General features: G+C 37.3%; 1 protein-coding gene across 5 annotated transcripts in view; it reads right to left on the bottom strand.

The window, feature by feature from the left end:
• Nucleotides 1–21,016, bottom strand: part of CEP83 (centrosomal protein 83) — a 123,596-nt gene that overhangs the window by 10,962 nt on the left and 91,618 nt on the right. For all 5 annotated transcript variants that reach the window (XM_040491225.1, XM_040491224.1, XM_040491223.1 and 2 more), the window contains 3 exons: nt 13,345–13,420; nt 10,412–10,569; nt 8,432–8,561 (listed from right to left, as the gene is read on the bottom strand). In XM_040491225.1, the coding sequence (XP_040347159.1) occupies nt 8,432–8,561; nt 10,412–10,569; nt 13,345–13,420 (364 nt within the window). The remainder of the gene's footprint in view (nt 1–8,431; nt 8,562–10,411; nt 10,570–13,344; nt 13,421–21,016) is intronic.

Below are 21,016 nucleotides of genomic sequence, written 5' to 3'. Positions count from 1 at the left end.
TCAAGAGTAAAATGCTTAACTGACTGAGCCACCCAGGCACCCCAGTAGACATTTTACAGATGGAAATGCTTAATATTTCATTACTGTATGATTGTATAAACTTGCAATCTTAAAATCTGGTTGTTTTTCTCCATTTTTATTGTTCATTTAAACTGTAATACAAAATTTTTTCTTTCATCACCAAATCTTAATCAAGTATATACACACACATACATATATACACACACAGAGTGCACATTCAATTGGGCCCTATATTAACTATAAGTAATTCAAAATATAGGGACTTCTGAAGGGAATTCCAGTCAATAAGTACCAAATCATGAGGAAGGGCTTTGCAGAATGGATAAGAAATGAAATAGGGAAAATGGGTACTACTGCAGGGATGTGGATTTGCCTGAAGGTTCTCCAGCAAGGGACTGATAAGGAAAAGACATTGTTTTGAGAAGTCTGATACAGCATCAGTGTATGTGACAGACTCCAAAGTTTGCCTCTTACAAGGCACATCTGGAGATAAGCTTGAAGACAGGGTTCAGGACAATGCTGTCCTCATCCTCATCTCTGTAAAACAACCAACCATGTACTGAGCACTTTCACTTGCCAGGAAATAGCTAGAATGCAGGAAAAACACTGGCTGGTTAGTTGACTAAAAGACCCAATGAATGCCTTAGCCTCTATCTCTATAATCATTTCTTTGCATACATTCTCATTACCTTGACCCAAGTCTCCCTCTTCTTCAAACTCACCTGGAAAAACTCAGACCCTTATTAAATACAACTAGACTGCATGCCTGGACCTATGCAACTAAATGAAGTCAGCAAACACACACACAACTGTGCACTGTGTCACCTGACAGTCCTTCTAATTTCCCTCATCTAATCACTCTCCCAAACTCTTACATTCCTTCACAACTTATTATGTCTCCTCAGATCTCTGACACCTGCACTCTTCACAATCTGAGCCAAAGACCCAGATTCTTTTTTGCACTGAGAAAACTGTAGCATCAGGAGAAAATTTCCACACATCTATCGATTTATCAGAAATTTATAAACATATATTTTGCCTTTTTTCCAGGTATAATAGATACACTGTGTTCTTATGCCTTCCACCTCTGAATTGCTGCTAAAGAATATTATCCCTGAGGGGCGCCTGGGTGGCGCAGTCGGTTAAGCATCCGACTTCAGCCAGGTCACGATCTCGCGGTCCGTGAGTTCGAGCCCCGCGTCGGGCTCTGGGCTGATGGCTCGGAGCCTGGAGCCTGCTTCCGATTCTGTGTCTCCCTCTCTCTCTGCCCCTCCCCCGTTCATGCTCCGTCTCTCTCTGTCCCAAAAATAAATAAAAACGTTGAAAAAAAAATTTTTTTAAAGAATATTATCCCTGTAAGTGCCCCCCTTTCTTCTGCATCATCAATTTTCCCCTTGCTACTGAATCACTCTATAATTCACCCCACCCTTAAAAGAACTCTTTGATCTCACAACCCTCCCTAGCAATCACCCCAGTTCCCTGTTCTTTACAACAAAATCCCTTAGACAAACTCTATCTTCCACTTCAATCTGGCTTGTATTCCTTCTATTCCACACAAACAACTCTTGACAAGCCACCAACAATCGCTAAAAAGCCAAATGAATTCCTAGTCTTCATATTGCTATTTTATCATCTTATTCTCAATGTCATTCAATACAGTTGATCTTTCTTGAAGCACTTTTCTTCACTTGGCATCCAGTACCTTCTTGGTTCTCCTACCATCCTGGCCAGTCCTTCTCAGTTTCCTCCTTTTCTTCTCAACTTCAAAATTCCTCAAAGTTCAATCCTCACTCTTCCTTTACTTTCTAGGTGACCTCATTTAATCCCTTTGCTTTCAATACCATTTATGTGATGATGGCTCCCAAGTCTTTATTTCTAGTCCAGTCTTCCTCCCTGAACTCCTGATTCATGTATCCACCAGACTACTGAACATTTCCTGTGGAAGTCTAATTGGGTATCTCAAAGAGTTAACATGTCCAACAAAAGCATCTTTATTTTACTGCCAAACCTGTTCCTTCTAAAGTTTTTCCCACTCTATTTTAACTAAGCACTCATACTCAACATCTTAGGCATCTTTGATTTGTATTTTTCCTGCCCGACAACTATTGTAAACTCTACTTTAAAAATATATACAGAATCTGACCACCATTCCACAACAAGTTCTCTATTCCAAGTCACCATCATCTTTCACCCTGGACTACTAAAAAGTGGTCTTCCCGAGTCCTCTTTGTCTCTCTACACAACAGCCAGAGGGTCTTCTAAAATATAATGCAGATTATATTATTTTTCAATTTAGAACTCTCCAGTGTGTTCCCATCACATTCAGAATAAAAACCAAAGAATAAAAACCAAAGAATAAAAACATCATCAGGCCTCACTACTTCTCTCCATTCCAGCTACCTAGTTCTCTCTCCTTGTATTCCTTCAACATACCAAGCAGACTTTTGCCTCTCTCTCTCACTTGCTATTCTGTCTGGAACATTATCCCCCCATATATAAAACATGGCATTCCCCTTCCTTTTCTTCAGGTCTCTGCTCATTGTTACCTTAATCAGAGAAATCTTCCCTGATTACCTATTTAAAAGGCATTCTCTTTAGTTTTCTCCTTAGCACACATCTCCACCTGACAAATACTAGTTTCTTTACTCTGTCACCCACCCACTACAATGTAAGCTCCTCAGCACAGTCTCTATTTCTGTATTCCAGTGAACAAAACTACCTGGTACATAGTAGACACTCAATGAATTTGTTGAATATGGCTAAATGAATACAGTGAAACCTTGCAGAAGATACAGCCTCAGCTAGGACGTTAGCAACAGGAATAAAAAGAAATGAGGTGAGGGAAAAAAAATGCAAGACACATTGTAAAGAAAGAATTCACAGGCCCTCGTGACTGTACTGGGTTGAAGAGTGTCTCCCAAATATTCATGTCCCTGGAGAACCTCAGAATGTGACTATGATATAAAAAGAAATTTATTTGGGGCTCCTGGGTTACTCAGTCGGTTAAGCATCCGACTTCAGCTCAGGTCATGATCTCACGGTTTGTGGGTTTGAGCCCCATGTCCAGCTCTGTGCTGACGGCTCAAAGCCTGGAGCCTGCTTCAGATTCTATGTCTCCCTCTCTCTCTGCCCCTCCCCTCCTCACACTCTGTCTCTCTCTCTCTCTCTCTCTCTCTCTCTCATAAGTAAATGAACATTAAAAATAAAAAAAAAATTTATATGGTCTTTGTCCTGGGTTTCTAGCACAGACCTCCTAAAATCCTTGGAATTTCCTGAGTGACAGGCATGTCTTTTGTTATTCATAACCAGCGTTTTCAATCATACCTGCATTTATGCTAATGAGGTAACTTCTGGTCCTGGTCCGGGCCCCTAAAAAACTCAAAATGGGGTTGTCATGCGAAAGACCAAGTGATAAAAGAGTGGGAACTTTCAGCCGCATCCCCCTACTCCCCATTCTCCACTTCTCAGAGGAAAGGGGGACTGGAGATGGATCTCTATAAAAACTTTTCAACAAGACCCAGAAGTACTCAGATTAGTGATCACATTGATTAGCTAGGAGGATGGTACATTCAGAGGGCATGGAGTTTCCATGCTTCCCCTTCCATACCTTGCCCTATGCACCTCTTCCATTTGGCTGTTCTTGAGCTGTGTCCTTTATAATAAACTAGTAAATGTAAGTAAAATGTTTTCCTGGGTTCAGTGAGCTATTCCAGAAAATCATCAAACCTGAGGAGGGGGTCATGGGAACCCCCAATTGATAGCCAGTTGGTCAGAAGTACAAGTGGCCTGGGACCTGGCATCCGACATCGGGCAGTCTTGTGAGACTGAACCCTTTAACTTGTGGAATCTGATGTAGTGTCAGAATTAAACTGCACCGCTGGACACCCACCTAGCTGGTGTCCAAAGAATTAGAAAATTGGCTGTTGGTAAAACACTCCAGAGTGACCTTACCTAGAAAAAGGGTCTTTACAGATATAATCAAGTTCAGATGAGGTTATACTGGATTAAGTACCCCTAAATCCAATATGACTGGTATACTTATGAAAAGAGGGAAATGTGGACTCAGAGACAAGACACACAGGGAGAACACCAGATGAAGACAGGCACAGAATGAAGTGATTTGCCTACAACCCAAAGAACACCAGGGATTGCTAGCATCCACCAGCAGCTAGGAGAGAAGTGTGGAACAGATCCAGCCTTTGGAAGGAGCATGGTCCTAGGGGCATCTTGATTTTAGACTTCTGACCTCTAGGATTATGAGACAATACCTCTCTGATGTTTTAAGCCACATAATTTGCAGTAATTTGTTACAGCAGCCCTCAGAAACCAATAGAGTGATTGCCTACATCTGAGGGAAGGGAGCCCTCGGGGTCAATCAGAGGTTTGAAGCCTAAGTGATAGGAAGAATGACATGCTACTGAAAGAGATGAAGAGTTCAGAGGAGACACTGGCTGTAAGGAATGATTTCAATTTTGACTTTAGCAGTCCAATGCCATCACAGGATTGCCAAGTGGATGCCTTGGTGTTAAAAATATTCCAACACAAAGGAGCAATAGAAGAATCAAAAGAACACTAATACAAGAACCCAACCTGGGATTCCCCTTTTACCACCTTCTAGCCAAATTCAACGAACTCTTCAGTAATCATACTAACCAACCATTTATCTTGGATACCTTTCTTTTCCAGTGGCTTCTACAACACCACACTGTAGCTTCCACCTCTATGACCATTCCTCTACTAAATCCAGTTCTTCTAAGTCAATTCGATTCTTAGTCCTTTTATTCCTCAATCATCTTCAAAATCTCAAGTGTCTAATTCTTTATCTCTAATCTGAATTACTGCTCCCCATGGTGTACATTCCATTATTTCTAGTTATTTACACAGCACCTTCACCTAAGAGTCTAGGACACGAGTCCAGGGATGCACTGTCATACTTCAGATCTGACACGTGTTTAGTAGAATATACCTTCTCTTTCTACTCAACTGACACGTGTTCTTCACTCCATTATGACAACTCCATTTGTATACTCTCACAGCTAAAACATGTCATATTTTCCCTTTCTTCTTTAGCACCATATCCTGTAAATCTTCTCCTTCAGAATAATTCTAAAGAGTCACCTTTCATCTTCATTCCTCTATCACAAGCCAAAATTCCACACTTCTTACCTCATTTTATCACAAGAGCTTCCTAACTGGCCTCCCTGTCTTCAGGCTTTCTTCGCTCTGACGCTCTTCTCAAACTTTCGGGTCTATACAGATCACCTGGGAGTGACTATTAGTATTGTTTAGGTATTGCATGTTATCTTCTCCAACTAGATTATATGGTCATCAAAGGCAGGAATTAATCATGGCTTCTATTTTCCTCTAAGTGTATAATAGAATGCTAGGCCAACCCAACATATTCAATAGACACTTTAGAAGTTTAAGACTACGGTTCATGTCTTTTCCAAAAAACATTCATAACCATAATTTAACCAAGAATAATTTCAGAGAGATGTACCTTAGAATAAAAATAACAAGTTGTCATCTCAAGTGCCTTAAAAGGAAAAGGACACTCACTGTGCTCCAACCAAGAGATCTCTCTTCTTACTCACACTTCAACAATGTATAGAGAAAAATATACACAGAAGCCAACAATCACAGAAGGGCATCCTAACTCAAGATACCTGGTCAAGTTCTTCCAAACAAATAAACAAAGCAAAATATCATTACACAAAGATTCTATCTAAAAAGACTTAACAGAAATGACATAAGCTTTGTGCATAGGAGGTTGGAGCTGTAAAGAAACACACTCAGACGGCAATGAGGCATCTTTTCTAGCCTGGGGAAAAAAATAAAGCTGCCACTCTCCAGTTATAAGAACCACTCACAGGAAAGCAACTCTAAAGGATTATGATTTCTGCTCTAGAGTTAATATTTTGTGACTTGCTTTAAGTCTTACAACATAAGCAAGTTATGATTTTTGTCACTTAAAGAACCTAACAAGTCTATTGCACTCCTATGAATTATATTTATATAATCCTAGAGCCAAATTTTTCATATAGAAGCATTATCTTTAACTAGAATGGAAAGAGTCTGACTTAAAGAAATTCACTTCATAGCGATTATTCTGCCACGAGAAGTAAGACTCATATGGGTACAATGAAGAGAAAAGCAGTCAAGTATTCGGTAAATTGGGAAATTAAAAAAAAGAGTAACAGCGCAGAGAGAACAAAGGATTAAGAACAGAAAGATGTAAATTTTAGTCATGGCACTGAATCTTACCAGTCAAGTAATCTTGGCTACCTACCACTTCAGTTTCCTAATCTGTAAAAACTATCTGAATGCTAAAATTCCTGAGCCCTAAAATTATATGTACTCACAGATTTTTTATAGTATTTCTATGCCACATATATTGTCTATTTTTCTACTTTAATTGATTTAAAGTTGTAAGCCTCTAGGGAAGTGTCCCACGCGGTAAGACAGCTCTGGGTCATAACTACTCACTGAATTGAGCTTAACAATTTCCTATGACTGCAAATCATAACCCACAGGTCACATTTTCAAAAGTGACATGGATATTCCCGATGTTCACACCCATCATTTGGCAGGTATTTCAATAGGAAAAAATGCACCCCAGGTCACAATACTGATGAAAGGCTGTTTTGCAGATTTCTTAAATTATCACCTCTTCCCTTCTTACTAGTATCTATGATTAGCTGGTAATCTCTCTCACCACTGGATGTCACTTTTGCTCCAACAGAAGTCAACCCAAACTAACCTCAATAGTAATTAGAATCTGGTTTCTATGATGCATAACTCTAAAACCTTAACATAAACATTTCTCTGTGAAAGATAAAATCAGTTGTTATAATTTCTACTGATTTTTGGCTAAAATCTGGCTTCAGATGCTTCTAGGCTTCAAACAGTACTAGGAACCATAAGTGAAATTTCTAAGATCATCCCAAGCCATAAAACACGTCACTGAAATTCCACCAATACCCATGCACCGCTCAGTACTTGTATGGCCAGAAAGAAAGAGAAGCAGCACACATAGGAGGAAATACAAACAAAGACAGTGTTTATATTCAAGTATAAAACACTGAGATTCCCTTTTCTAATCTCAATGTTACACTACTTCCAGCATTGAGAAGAGAAAAGCAATATTCAGAAATCAAGAAAGTGGGAAAGCAGTGACTTGGAGACTTCTCGTACTGTCACTCCAACTATCAGGATGCATTTGGCAGTTATATCCAATAACCATAAATAGGTGTCTAGGAACTGTGTCTTTGGTTTCCAAATTCAGAATATGTAAATGATATACAGTTCTCTTCTCTTACGCAAATAGGAAAAGCTAACCTTTCCAATAAACCCACAGACATTAAGATACTAGTGTGCCTATGAGAAGTGCCCTACTCTCATCTCAGATGTTCTCATCTTCCCAAAACAAATGCCATTGCTAAATGAACTTATCATATGGGGACATAGTAAATCATTTACGGTACTTTTATAAAAGCTACTCCTCACCCCCAGCTCCATGCACACACCAAATCTTGTTGAAAATAAGTACTGAATCACTGCCACATGAGTCATGGTTACTGATGGGGCCATGCTACATTCCTTGGGTTTGCTGAAGTAGGAAAGAAGTTGTAAACCACTGACTTAGATGAATCATCTGATTACATTATATCCATGACGCTCTGAACTATTTCCAAGAAAACATATGGAGAAAATATGCCTACAAAGGTGAAACTTAAAAAAGACCACAGCTGGGGCATCTGGGTGGCTCAGAGGGTTAAGCATCTGACTCTTGATTTCAGCTCAGGTCATGATCTCACAGTTTGTGAGATCCTGGGATACGCTCTCTCCCTCTCTTTCTCCTGCCCCGTGATTTCTCTCTCTTTCTCAAAATAAACAAATAAACATTTCAAAAAAATAAGATCACAGCTGCGGTAACTATCATGGCTACTACAGAAGTCAGGGGGAAGCCTAGTTTCTCCTGCTAGGGCAAGGAGATACCCACTCCTATATTCCTGAGTTGGAAATAAAAAATCATTTTAGCCAAAAAAAAAATGTTACAAGTATTAGTTAAGCACAGTTGAAACAAACCTAATCATCCTGTAAATTTAAGTGCAGAATGAGTTAATAACTAAGACTTATAAGGGCTGGTCTAGAAACTTTATCAATGAAAAAACACGGTGGGAAAATGCATGACAGCTCTGAAAAACCGACTTGAGCACAAAATTTAGAAATAAACCTGTTGAACAGTTTGCATTTTCCCAATTTATCCCTGCAAGGTTGACAGCAAAATGTCATGTTTAAATATCAAATTAAACATACACTAAAATCTCAGTTTTAATTACATTTTATTCTCCCAGAATAGTTAATTATGTTTTACTCTATAGAAATCACTTTAATAAGAACCACTTGCCTTTTTCTGGGCAATTGCAGCTCGCTGCAGTTTTTCTTTAGCTTGATTATACTTTTCTTCTCTGTCAGTGAGACGTTCCTGAAATTTATGCTTTTCTTCCAACCACTGTATCTGTTTCTCTTCCAAAGTCCTGTCAAAAGAATGTATGCAAAACACAGACTGTAACTCTTAAGATTAAATAGACATTATCCCAAGTAGAATCAAACGCTGTACCTGCTTCACCACATCCTTAATTATCCAACTACAGGCACTCTTGCATGGCCAAGTATTTGCTTATACTGAGTACTTCTCTGAGTACTGAATAAATGGTACTCAGTACCATTACTGAGTACTTCTTCTGAGCCAGATGCTGTGCTTAGAACAGTGTGTGTACTATGTCATCTATTCTTCACAATAACCCCTTGAGTTAGGGACTACTATCATCTCCATTTTATAGATGAGAAAACTAAAGCCCAGAGAGCAGTTAATGAATTTGCTTAAAGACTTACACCTAGTTAACAGCAAGACCAACACTTGATAACCAGCTTTGAATCATGATAACCACCATGCTATAAAAACTAGGTCTAGCATGGGTGATGGGTACTAAGGAGGACACTTGTTGTGATAAGTCACTAAATTCTACACCTGAGACTAACATTACACTATATGTTAACTAACTAGAATTTAAATAAAAACTTGAAACATTAAAAAAAAAAAAACTGGGTCTAATAAAGCTGGTTAAAAATCAACCTAGGTATCAAGTCTTAACGCAGGATGTTTTCAGACTAGACTAAAATTCATGTATTTTATGGTACCAAAACAACCTACATCTTTAAAGCTCTTCTGCACACTTTGCATAATTTTTAGTATCATTACTATATATAGGCAGTACAAATGAGATTTATAAATCCTGAGACATCAGATTATGTGCCTAAGGTCATATAGACTTTAAGTGTTTTAGCTGGGACCAAAATCATGTTCAACTGACACGTCATCCAGCTATTTTCTGCCATGTAATCTTATGAATAACATTCAGAAACCAATGATCAATTACTTAAATTTGCTAGCTAAGTTGTCATTAGAATGCTTTTTGTCTTAGAATTTTAAGTGCATTTTAATCAAACACTTCAGGTTCCAAGATATAAATTTCCATTTTTTTGCAAAATAATTTGGACCCTATGGAATGTCACAACACATTATGGACAAATAACTTGCTTACTTTCTTTTCCTGAAATTCAACTGCATGTGTGAAACCACAGACAGTCTTAAAATATGAAATAATGAGACACTGAAGGGAGAAAATTTTATTTGGCAAAGTAGCCTTCAGAAGAGAAAATCTGAAAAGAATTATGTTTTGTAGATTCAAACAAAAATATAATACTAACATGAAGACAAAGCAAATACAAAATAGCAGTTTTCTATCATATCTAAACAAAATTTTCCAGAGAATGTAAGATCTTGAACATCACAAAAATCATCTCCTTGCCAGTTTACTATATACACTGTCTACTAGTAATAAATTTCAAGACCAAAAAATATAAACAAATAAATGAGCTTTTCAAAGGGAAAATCCAAGGTATTATAGTTCTAATTCTAGGAAGTAAGTTTTGCATATCACAAAATTTCTTTCTGTTCTCTGGCATTCAGAAGAATAATTTAGATATTTGGAGTAAAAAATGTATTAATGTATTGGTTTACTCAATGAATAAAGAAGGGTTTCTTTGACGGTTTTCAAAAGAACACGGTGGACAGGCAGAATTTGTTAAAAAAAAAAAAAAAAGTCTTCTGCCCTAAATGCCCCCTTTTTTAAACAATTCAAGAGTCCATAAAGGTCATTCTCTAGAAATAGAAAGTACATTACCTAATGCCATTGTATACTGTCAAAGGGTATTTGTAACTAGCTCCCAAAACACATTCAACATTGGAATCGTCATTAAAAGAACTACATATAACATAGCAGAAAGAAGAAATAGTTTGTACATAAAAAAGAGCAAACTCTACCTTTCAACTTCTAGTTGTGCTTTCTCAGCTTGGCTTCTTAAATTTCGGCATTCCTGTTTTAACCTCTCTACCATTTCCTTCAGTATTTGGTTTGAATTCAGCAACTCATTCTCTGACTGTCCAAGTGAGGTCACTTGGATCTGCAAACTACTGATTTGCTTAAAAGAGAAGAAAGAGAAACATACAGCCACGTATGCAATAACGAACGTATGGGAGAGGCACAGGATTGTAAGCATCTTCCTTCACAAATCCTCCACCCAACTGATTTGTCCTAAGGACACCCGGAAATTAAATGATAAACCGCAGCAGCATTAGGATCCAATAGCATAGTATCATTGCCTAATATAACCAGAGTCTATCAAGAACCCTATTCCTCAATCCACTAAGTCCTCTCCTCTTCCTCCCAAAATAAGCAGACCAGATGAGCTACTGGGAGTAGGGAAAAGGATTGTAAGAAGGGGAGAGTAGGGAAGTGAGAAAGGAGAATGCAACCATTAGAAAGTCTCCACTGAACTTCCTCTACCTCCTAGGAAAGAACAGGCTTTAAAAGCTCATCAGCTGGGAAAGCTGCTAAGGGAATCTGTTCTCCCATTCCCATGTACCCTATGATCAGCAACTCTTCCGGGAGTTCTGCTTTCTAAATAGTTTTGAATCATTAATACAGAAAGGATCACTCTTACATTGTTTTTAACTGGTTTCTAAGCATTCCATATACCCAGTGTTGGGTGGAAGAGAGATATTCTAAGAAACCTAATGAATGGCAAGGCTTCCTTGGCCTCTAGAGCCATTTATCAAACCATGAAATGTCACTCATGCTTTTTCTCCATCCTAATGTACTTTTATCTGGGAGTACATTTTCTCATGAAAAGTAACTAATTATCTAGTTAAAAATTAACAGGCTAGGAAGATAAATGGTGATTTTTAGTTATATCCAAATAATCTTCATTTGGAACACAGTTATACCTACTTCCTCCACGAGCAATTTTACTCTTTTTTGGGGGCGGGGTGGGGAGCACAAGAGTGCACACACAAGTGGGGAGGAGCAGAGAGAGAGAGAGAGAGAATATTCCAAGCAGGCTCCACGCTCAATGCAGAGCCTGACGTGGGGCTCAATCTCATGACCCTGAGATCATGATCTGAGCCTAAATCAAGAGTTGGTCACTTAACTGACTGAGACACCCAGGCACCCTCATTTTGCAAATTAACAAATCTTCATTTTCTTTCACCTTTTCTTACCTCTTAGCCATTCTCTCAGAGGAGCTGGAAGCACAGAATCAAGAGACTCAAAAGTCCAAAGAAACCAGATTCTTTAGGCAATAAATTAAATAATTCCAGCCCTTCCTGGTGGTAGCAAAGCCAAATAAGACAGGACTGTATACAACCAAAGAACAACTGACCAAATAAAGTAAAATGATATGTCTCAGATTTCTACTTTAGAATAAATTTCTCCAGGAAGAGCTACTCAGTCTTTATTTAATTGGAGTTATAAAAATTAAATCTGTAATACAATTGATTGAACAAGTAACCCTCAAAGAACTTAATATTTCTCCACAGCTAACAAATGACAGCCCAATGCCAATGATACTAGATCACTTCTCTCAGAGTATCAAACACTATGTCCTCCTAGGTGAGACTTAGAAACCACAATTGCATATGCAAAGCAATGCCAGCTAGCTTGCAAGGATAAATCCTAAAAATGGAATCCTCTTTACTTCATAACTTTAAACAAAAAAGAAAATGGAATCCAGGAAAGAACACTCTTCCATGTTTTGCCCATATAAGTTTTTCTCAAACCCAAATAACTTCAATTAAAATATAAATTTCCTTCCATAAATACAACTCTTAGATTTCACATTTCACAGGGATATAATAAGAAATAGTTCATAGAATAAGCAATATAAAGTTACAAGTCAATCCCACAAGGAATTTAAAATCTAGATGATCTTTCTAATCAATTTTTAAATTCAGAATATTAAAGTAGTGTTCCTTAAACTATAATTTAAAAAAAATTCATTATGGGTGACAGCATATAAAGACCTCAAGAAAAACAGCAGTTAGCAAAACCAGCTTACTAACTAGAGCTTAAAGAGGTTTAAACAATTTTATCTTCATCTATCAACCTCACCAACACATATCAATGTAATGATTATATTTTCAGAATACTGATATAGAAAATTCCAAAAGATTCAAACAACACACAAACAACCCAAGTACCCATCCACAGATGAATGGATAAAGAAGGTGTGGTATATACACAAGATGGACTATTACTCAACCATAAAAAATTTTGGACAAAATCTTGCCATCTGCAACAACATGGATGAATCCAGAAGGTACAGGCTAAGTGAAATAAGTCAGAGAAAGACAAATATCATACAATTTCACTCATATGTGGAATTTGAGAAACAAAACAAAGAAAAAAAAGAGAAAACCAGACGCTTAAATACAGAGAACAAATTGGTAGTTGCCAGAGGGGAGATGGGTGAAACAGATAAAGAGGATTAAGAGTATACTTAGAGTGATGAGCACTGAGTAATGTACAGAATTGTTGAATGATTTTACTGTACACCTGAAACTAACTGAACACTGTAGGTTAATTATACTTCAATAAAAAACCCCAAAACTTACACACATACACATTCAAAATACAGATTTAAAGAAACACTTAAAAAAATAAAAGCAAGGCACGCCTGGGTGGCTCAGTCAAGCGTCCAACTTTGGCTCAGGTCAGAGATCCCCCAGTTTGGGAGTTCAAGCCCCACGTCGGGCTCTGTGCTGACAGCTCAGAGTCTGGAGCCCGCTTCGGATTCTGTGCCTTGCTCTCTCTCTGCCCCTCCCCTGCTCACACTCTGTCTCTCTCTGTCTCAAAAATAAATAAAACATTAAAAATAAAAATAAAAAAATAAAAGCAAAATGTTTGCTAAAATCATTACCTGTTTCAGGTCAGCATTTTCATTTTTTTCTTTCTCTGCATTTTCAATATTCACAATTTGTTGCTGAAGTTTTAACCTAAAAATGACAACCCAACAAACACATTTATTAAGAAACCATAGTTCCTATATTTCAATGAATTAGACAATCATTTTAGAGTACCCGTATTGACACCAGGTGTTGTGCTTGTTAAGTGGCAGGTAAAAGTTTGATAAAGATTTTGACTTCAGGAAGGTGTGTTCACATGTAACTAAGATGTATCAAATTTCTGCTTTTACTGTGGAAAAATCTACAAACTTCTGGCATAGAGAAGATGAGAAATCAAGTAGGTCTAGGAAGACGAGACTACATACATGGAGATATAAATTTGATGGGTATGATTTTGATAAACGCGGGGAACAACCTGAACAGCCTTTGGTGGGAGAGTGCATAACGTGTCACTAAGGCATCAGAAAGTGGTCTAGTGCGGGCAAAGCCATGTCTGTGATCACACAGCTTACACAATGCTTTCACCCACACTGCTACCTCACTTTCACTTACCAGACTTGGAGCTCCTAAATGTATCTCTAATGCCTATTAAGTCTCCCTGTTTTTAACTGCAGTAATTTCTCACAATAACTCCATGAAAGTAAGCAAAGTCATCTTTATTATTTCAATTTTATAGATAAAGAGATTGAGGCTCAGGCCCAAATCACATAGCTACCAAGCAGCCAAATGAAGACAGGACCCAGGTCTTCTAACCCAAGTAAGGGTTCTTCTCCTACTTATTATGCTGCAATTTTACTGATTTAAGTTGAAAATTTAAAAGAAAACTATCTAGTACAGGACACCATAGTGTATTCTATAAAATATATTATGAGTTTTCATCCCTGAGATGAATGCTTATACAATGTGTGTCCTTTTCAAAGGAATGATACATTTTTAACCAGAACCTTAAAACCTAGAGCATCTCTGGTAACCAAATAACTAACCTCATAAGAAAGACTTTATGCTAATAGGATAGGCCAATATGTGATAGGATATGCCCTCGACTGCTCCCTTTTTAAAATCCCTCAAACATTTACCTCAAATATAATTCATTTGGCATTTATTATTGACACTTTGGCATTATTAGCATGTCTTATCAACCCAGGTAGAACTGCTTATTGGAAAGACGACATTCTCAAGAGCCTAAGGCTGTGCTTGAAATGTTAACAAGAATTCAATAAATATTTGTTGATGGAATGAATGAACCAACCCAAATCCTGGGTTAGACACTTAAATGTGTAAGGTGACTGGACAATATGACACGGAAGAAACCGTAAGACCCAATGCTTCCTAAGATATTTACATACAAATGCTAGAAACAACGGATCTAAAGGAAAGGGGAGTCTTGCTCTTACTTTGCTCCTTTAACAGTACCAGTCATACTCTTGTTTCATAATTTCAGCTACATTTTTACTCTCCGAAACTTTCTCTGCATCTCACCCTTAAATGTTTATGAATGTCATTAACTTGGTGCTTCTAGGTCACAGAGTTAATAAAGATTTCTTTCTAAAAATCATGAAGACAGAAACAGAGGAGAAAACACTGTGGGTCTTAGCTCAGGTCCAGAGTTAAAAAGTTAGGTCCCAAGTAAATCTTAGCTCTGGTCAAGATTTTGAATACACCTGGTAACAGGAAGAAACAAGATCCTGTTAAGAAAGCAATGTGGTCTGAATGCTTTCTAAATAAGTTACGTAGGTATGAAAGGAAACAATGCCCTACAAACAAAAATCGAAGCCAAAGACTATCATGAAAACATGAAAAGTAAGAACATCATTATGGTAGACTGTAAGAGATGACAAAGTCTTCTTCAGTTCACTTCGCTAGAGTTGTGCAGTATTAGAATCTACAACCCATATGGCAGTTTTTTAGAAGAAAATTAGTCCACAATTTAAGATCATTACAATTAGGATTGTAAGGGATTATGGAATTTAACATAAATAAAAATTAATAGAGATGATTAGGGTCTAGAAATACATTCAGTGGTCTTAACCTCAGTGACAAAAGAGTTCAGTACAAATTATTTCAAAATGCAATGCTGCAGACTTAGGAATAAAGTACAGTACCTCTTTTGATGAGAAAGTTTTGACTATTTAAGGTAGGTCACAACAAATCAAAAGAAATCAAGTCTTAAAGTAGAACTAAAAAATACAGAAGAGAGTGCAATTAACTAACTTCCTTCAGGGTATCAGTAAAGGCTACATAAGAGAAATGCAATTTGAGCTGGACCTTGAAGGCAAAATAAGAGTCTGAGGTAAAGAAATTAAAGACATAGATGAAGAAGATAATCAGTGAAGCAAGACTCTAGAGGAAGCAAAGGAGATGGGAATCAGAACACTTGAGACGTAAAGGGAGAAGGGATATCTTCATTAAAATAGAAAGGGAGGAGAGAATAGATGAGGATAGAAATTCTCAGTGAGAAGTTTAAAGAATTTACATCTAGGAGCTTTTGCTCAGGCACAAGTGAGAGCATAGGTAAACAGTGGACAAATAGATTTCAAGCTAAATGGGAGGCAAGGGAGCCAGGTTAACAGAGTGGAAGAAAAAAAAAAGTATAAGAACTAATTTTGCTATCAGTTTGACTATCAAATTTTAATGCCTTCAGTAAGATTGAAGTAGATAAGAGGAAAAAAATAGGTATTTGAAATATCAGTTCAAAGGGATGACAAGGTCCAAGAAATGGCTAAGTGTAGGGGCTGCTAAAGTTGAATAAAGATAAAGAATATAAGAGTTAAGATAAACTATAAGGCTAAGGTGGATCAACAATATGAATGGTGTCGTCACAAAGAACAATGACAAAGGATAGAAAATAGTAACAAATTGAGCTAGACAGAAGTCAAGCTCTTCATTGACTGTTGGGGAACATCTTATAGGTTGGTCACTAAGAAATAAATAGGGATAAGATGGACACAGTGAAGACCAAAAGCAAAACCATTTTAACCCAGTTCGTCAAACAATTGTCTGGAAGCAAAAGTGGGTTCACAAATATGGATTTTCCTTCTTGTTCCCTAGTTGCAGGACAGACGAAGGGAAGAGTAATTCCACTTAAAAGGGTTGCCAGGACAAGGTCAGGTTTCAGTGAGGGTATATTTTTTTAAAATGTGGAGACTGTGGGGCGCCTGTGTGGCTTAGTCAGTTGGGTGTCCGACTTTGGCTCAAGTCATGATCTCACAGTTTGTGAGTTCGAGCCCTGCGTCAGGCTCCTGCTGACAGCTCAGAGCCTGAAGCCTGCTTTGGATTCTGTTTCCCTCTCTCTCTGCTCTTCCTCTGCTCATGCTCTCTCTCTCCTTCAAAAATAAATAAAAACTAAAATAAAATAAGGAGACTGCAATATATATACATATATATACATATATATGTATATAGGTAATGGGATAGATTTCAGAGGCTACAGCAAAAATTATTGAAAGGAGAGATTTAATGGATTGGTCATGAGGAGAAATCAAAAAATGAAGGATGAATACGTTGTTGAATAAGCAACTATGAGATCAAGTACCTTATATTTTTAATGTAATTATGGAAAAAATGGAAGCAGAAATTGTAGACAGACCACAGGGCCAAAGTACAACAGAGAACGGAGCTGTAGAAAAGTTGAAACAGAAACAATAAGAATAACAGTGAGATGGAGTCATTCCAAATTCTCTTCCAAGAACAAGTAGCTAATTATGATGATTATTGCCTAGGTTTTCTGCGGCAGGCAGCTCATGTGTGTCATTTCAACATTCAACAAATATTTACTGAGTACCTACAAATGCTAAGCCTAGTCCTAAGTGTTGTAGATACACCAGAGAATAACAAAGACAGAATCCCTATCCTTAAGGAATTTACAGTCCAATGGCACTATCTGATTTTTTTAATGATGGAAATGTTCTATAATTTGTACCATCCAATATGATAGCCACTAGTTACATGTGACTATTGCATATTTCAAAAAGTACAACTGAAGAACTAAATTATTAATTTTTTTACTTTTAGTTTTTACATGTTCACTTATTTTAAAGAAAGAGAGAGAGTGGGAGAGGGGCAGAGGGAGAGAGTGGGAGGGAGAGAGACAGAGAATACACTGTCGGCGCAACCCAATGTGGAGCTTAAACTCCCAAACCATGAGATCATGACCTAAGTCAAAATCAAGAGTCAGACACTAAACCAACTGAGCCACCCAGATGTCCATAATTTAAACTAATTTAAAATTAGATTTAAACAGCTATATGTGACTAGTAATATCATATTAGGCACAAAAGGTCTAGTCCAACTTCTAGGCTTCATTTGATGTCAGCCTCTATTATCAAGGGAAAGCAACAGATCAGGCAAGCAAGAAAAGATGTATTTGTGATTTCTCTATTTGTCAAAGATTCCAGAACAAGTTTCCTGAGGAAAGCAGTTCTTATGTAAACCCAATGAAAACAAGGTTATTGCTTGAGAGCAATGGAAACTGACTCTGGCCATTATTAGCAAAAAGAGACTTTCCTGGAAAGATATGAAACTCACTGAACCAACAGGAAACTAGAGAACCGGAACCAGGCTAAAATAATTGACAAGAATCACCAGCAAGGACAAACCGTCTGGCCCATCAACTGTTGCCACATATTCTTCTATCACTTACTTTGCAGTTCGTATCTTGGAACAGAACTTGTTCAACTGGCCAAGTATAAGTCCCCTGCTCCCCACTAAGATGATACACAACAGATAATTCACCTAAAGATAGACTATATACAGAAAGAAGGTATATAAAGTAACCGGGTAGCTTTTTTTTTTTTTCTTTAATATTTCTGAAAAAATGAGAAAGCCACAAATGTAAAATAGAGCTCTGGCTTTAAGCAATGTAAAAGATCAGGGATTCACTACAGGATTATCCTAAATGATCAAATTCCCTTTCCTTGAGCTAGTAATTGCTGCTATTTCCCCAACACACCTCCCCCTCACTTGTAATAACAAACTGCACATACAGTTTGTTCCACAACCGCCACTCTGAAATAGGCATAAAACTTGGGCTGAGTCAGAGTACCTTATCCCCCTGGCCACAGTGATGGGCTCAGGGATAGGTAAGTGAACCAGGCCCAACCTCTCTTCTTGATTTTTCTAACTTAAAATCATCAAGTAAAAACCCTATCTTCTTTGATCTCAAAAATAAAGTCTTGACCTCACACAGACCGCAGTTAAGAGAGAAACTTAAGAGTGAGAAGAGGAGGGAGATGAAAGTAGGGAAGAAGTCATTTGGTCACATTTATGTTTCTAGATCCAGGTGTTCATGAGGCTAGTACAAACCCTGTCCTTTCCACAATTTATGTCCACTAAAAATGACCCTTTCTTCACCTGAGTTAGTTGGAGTTGCAATGCTTCAGAATTAAGAGTTGACTAGATACTATCTTATTTAAAATCCTTTTAAAAATATTTTAAAATTTTAAATAATTTTTACATGTTTTCATTTACAGGTAACGTTACAAATTTTGCAAACTCCTTGTGGGGTGGGGTAACCTTCTGAAATATAGAATACTATTAGAATAATAATTTTGTTATTTAGTCTAGTGAAGAAACCACTTTAAATAGGATAAGAGACTAGTATGTAATTAATAACTTAAAGCATCTGCCAAAGCGGTGATTAATCCTAATCAGAACAGATATTTGTTATTTGTTAATAGATGGATACTTCTGCTTTACAGGATTTAGACTTTTCAGTTCATTAGCAAGACCTTTCTCTCTATAAGTAAAGAATTTAATTTTGAGGGCAACTGGTTGGCTCAGTTGGTTAAGCATCTGATTAGAGCTCAGGTCATGATTTTGTGGTTAGTGGGTTTGAGCGCTCCCTGCATCAGGTTCTTTACTGTCAGCACAGAGCGGACTTCAGATCCTCTGTCCGCCCCTCCCTCTCTCCCCCTCCCCAACTCGCATTCTGTCTAAGTCTTTCAAAAATAAATGAACACTTAAATTTTTTAATTTGCGACCTATCACAAATTCTAACTAAGACAAAATGAGATTATGATTATTTAACGAATGACCAAAATAGACCTGGTTTATGTAGCCAGACATTTATAAATCAGAACTGCCATAGGAAAAACACAATTGTAGACCATTAAAAAAAGTCATGTAAATTTTGCAAATTACTCCTGCTATAATTTATGTTGACTATGTCCCTATTTTAAAATAAGTTGGGGTCAATTACACATTATAAATGAACTGGAGAAACTGAAGGGAAATTTAAAAAAATTATCAAAGTGACTAATGGGACAGAAAATGATTTCTATTAAAGAAAAGCTAAAGAAATGAATGCTGTTTTATATAGGAAAAAAAGAAAAAAAAAAACCTAAGGGCCAAATTCATTAGTGTCTGCAAGTAACACAAGTTTGCTTGACATTTATCACTATGTCAATAGAAGCCAAACCAGGAGAAACAGGCTTCAATTCTCACAGAAAAGACCCTAAGTGGTTAAATGGTGGGACCATAAAGGGATAACATTAGGGTGGCATTTTCCTAGGGAGAGTGTCTCTCTCCTTTCTAGAGATTGTCAAGGAGATAAAACAACCAACCAAAAAACACCTTACCTGTCTAGAACAGTTAAAAAAATAATGTACTCACCTAAAAGCAAAGCATAGGACAAAATTGGCTCTCAAAAATCCATTACAGATTTATGATTCTAGAATTATTACAGCCAACATTTAAATTAATCATTCATAAAACCTGACATGAGTAAATAATACATATATTTCTGCCTGAGGTAATTCTTTCCTGAGTAATGAGAATAATATAACACTGTATGTTAACTATACTGGAATTTAAATTTTAATTTATTTTAATAAAAAAAAAACAAAAACCCTTGTCCTGAAACATAACCTACACCTTAATGAACATGATTTTTAAAAACCTCTCAACTTTAATCTATAATTATGAAGTCATTTAAGATTTTAGAAATTTAAAAAGCAGATATAGGGACTTCCAGGTAGCTGAAGATAACAGCAGATATCTAGTTCTGTGCTATCCATACGTCCTGCAAAATAATACAAAAAAGCAAAGACAGCAAATAAAGCAAGCCACACAAAACCACATCCTTTCCATAACTGGAAGACAGAAAGTGCCCAAACTTCAAAACATTTTTAAGCAAAAAGACGAAAATAATTCTAAATCCCAGCAAGGGAACAATCATGCTCCTGCCTGAAAGTCTTTGCTGTGAGCATGGGCTCAGTGCATTTAAATGAACTTAATTCATATGTTAAAATAAAATGATCCCTAATTTGGCTCCACAGCAAGACCCAACTATATGCTACACATACAAGACACATTTAAAAAAATGAAATGATTCAGAAAGACTAAAAATAAGGGGGTGAATAAAGGCATATCAGGCAAATGGAAATAAGAAAATAGGAGTAATGAAGGGCGCCTGGCTGCCTGGTCGGCAGCACATGCAAATCAATCTCATGGTTGTAGGTTTGTGCCCCGTGGTGGGTGTAAAGATTACTTAAAAATAAACTCTAGACAGAAAAAAGAAAGAAACAAAGAAAGAGAGGGAGGGAGGGAGGAAGGGGGGGGGGAGGAGAGGGGGGGGGCAGAGAGAGAGAGAAAGAGAGAAAGAAAGAGAGAGAGAAAGAAAGAAAGAGAGAGAGAGAGGAAGGAAGGAAGGAAGGAAGGAAGGAAGGAAGGAAGGAAGGAAGGAAGGAA

The sequence above is a fragment of the Herpailurus yagouaroundi genome, unplaced genomic scaffold (genome assembly GCF_014898765.1).
Source record: "Herpailurus yagouaroundi ecotype Mexico unplaced genomic scaffold, PumYag 182, whole genome shotgun sequence".
Lineage (NCBI taxonomy): Eukaryota > Metazoa > Chordata > Mammalia > Carnivora > Felidae > Herpailurus > Herpailurus yagouaroundi.
The sequence above is the reverse complement of the archived record's forward strand: the minus strand, read 5'-3'. Positions and strand labels throughout refer to the sequence as shown.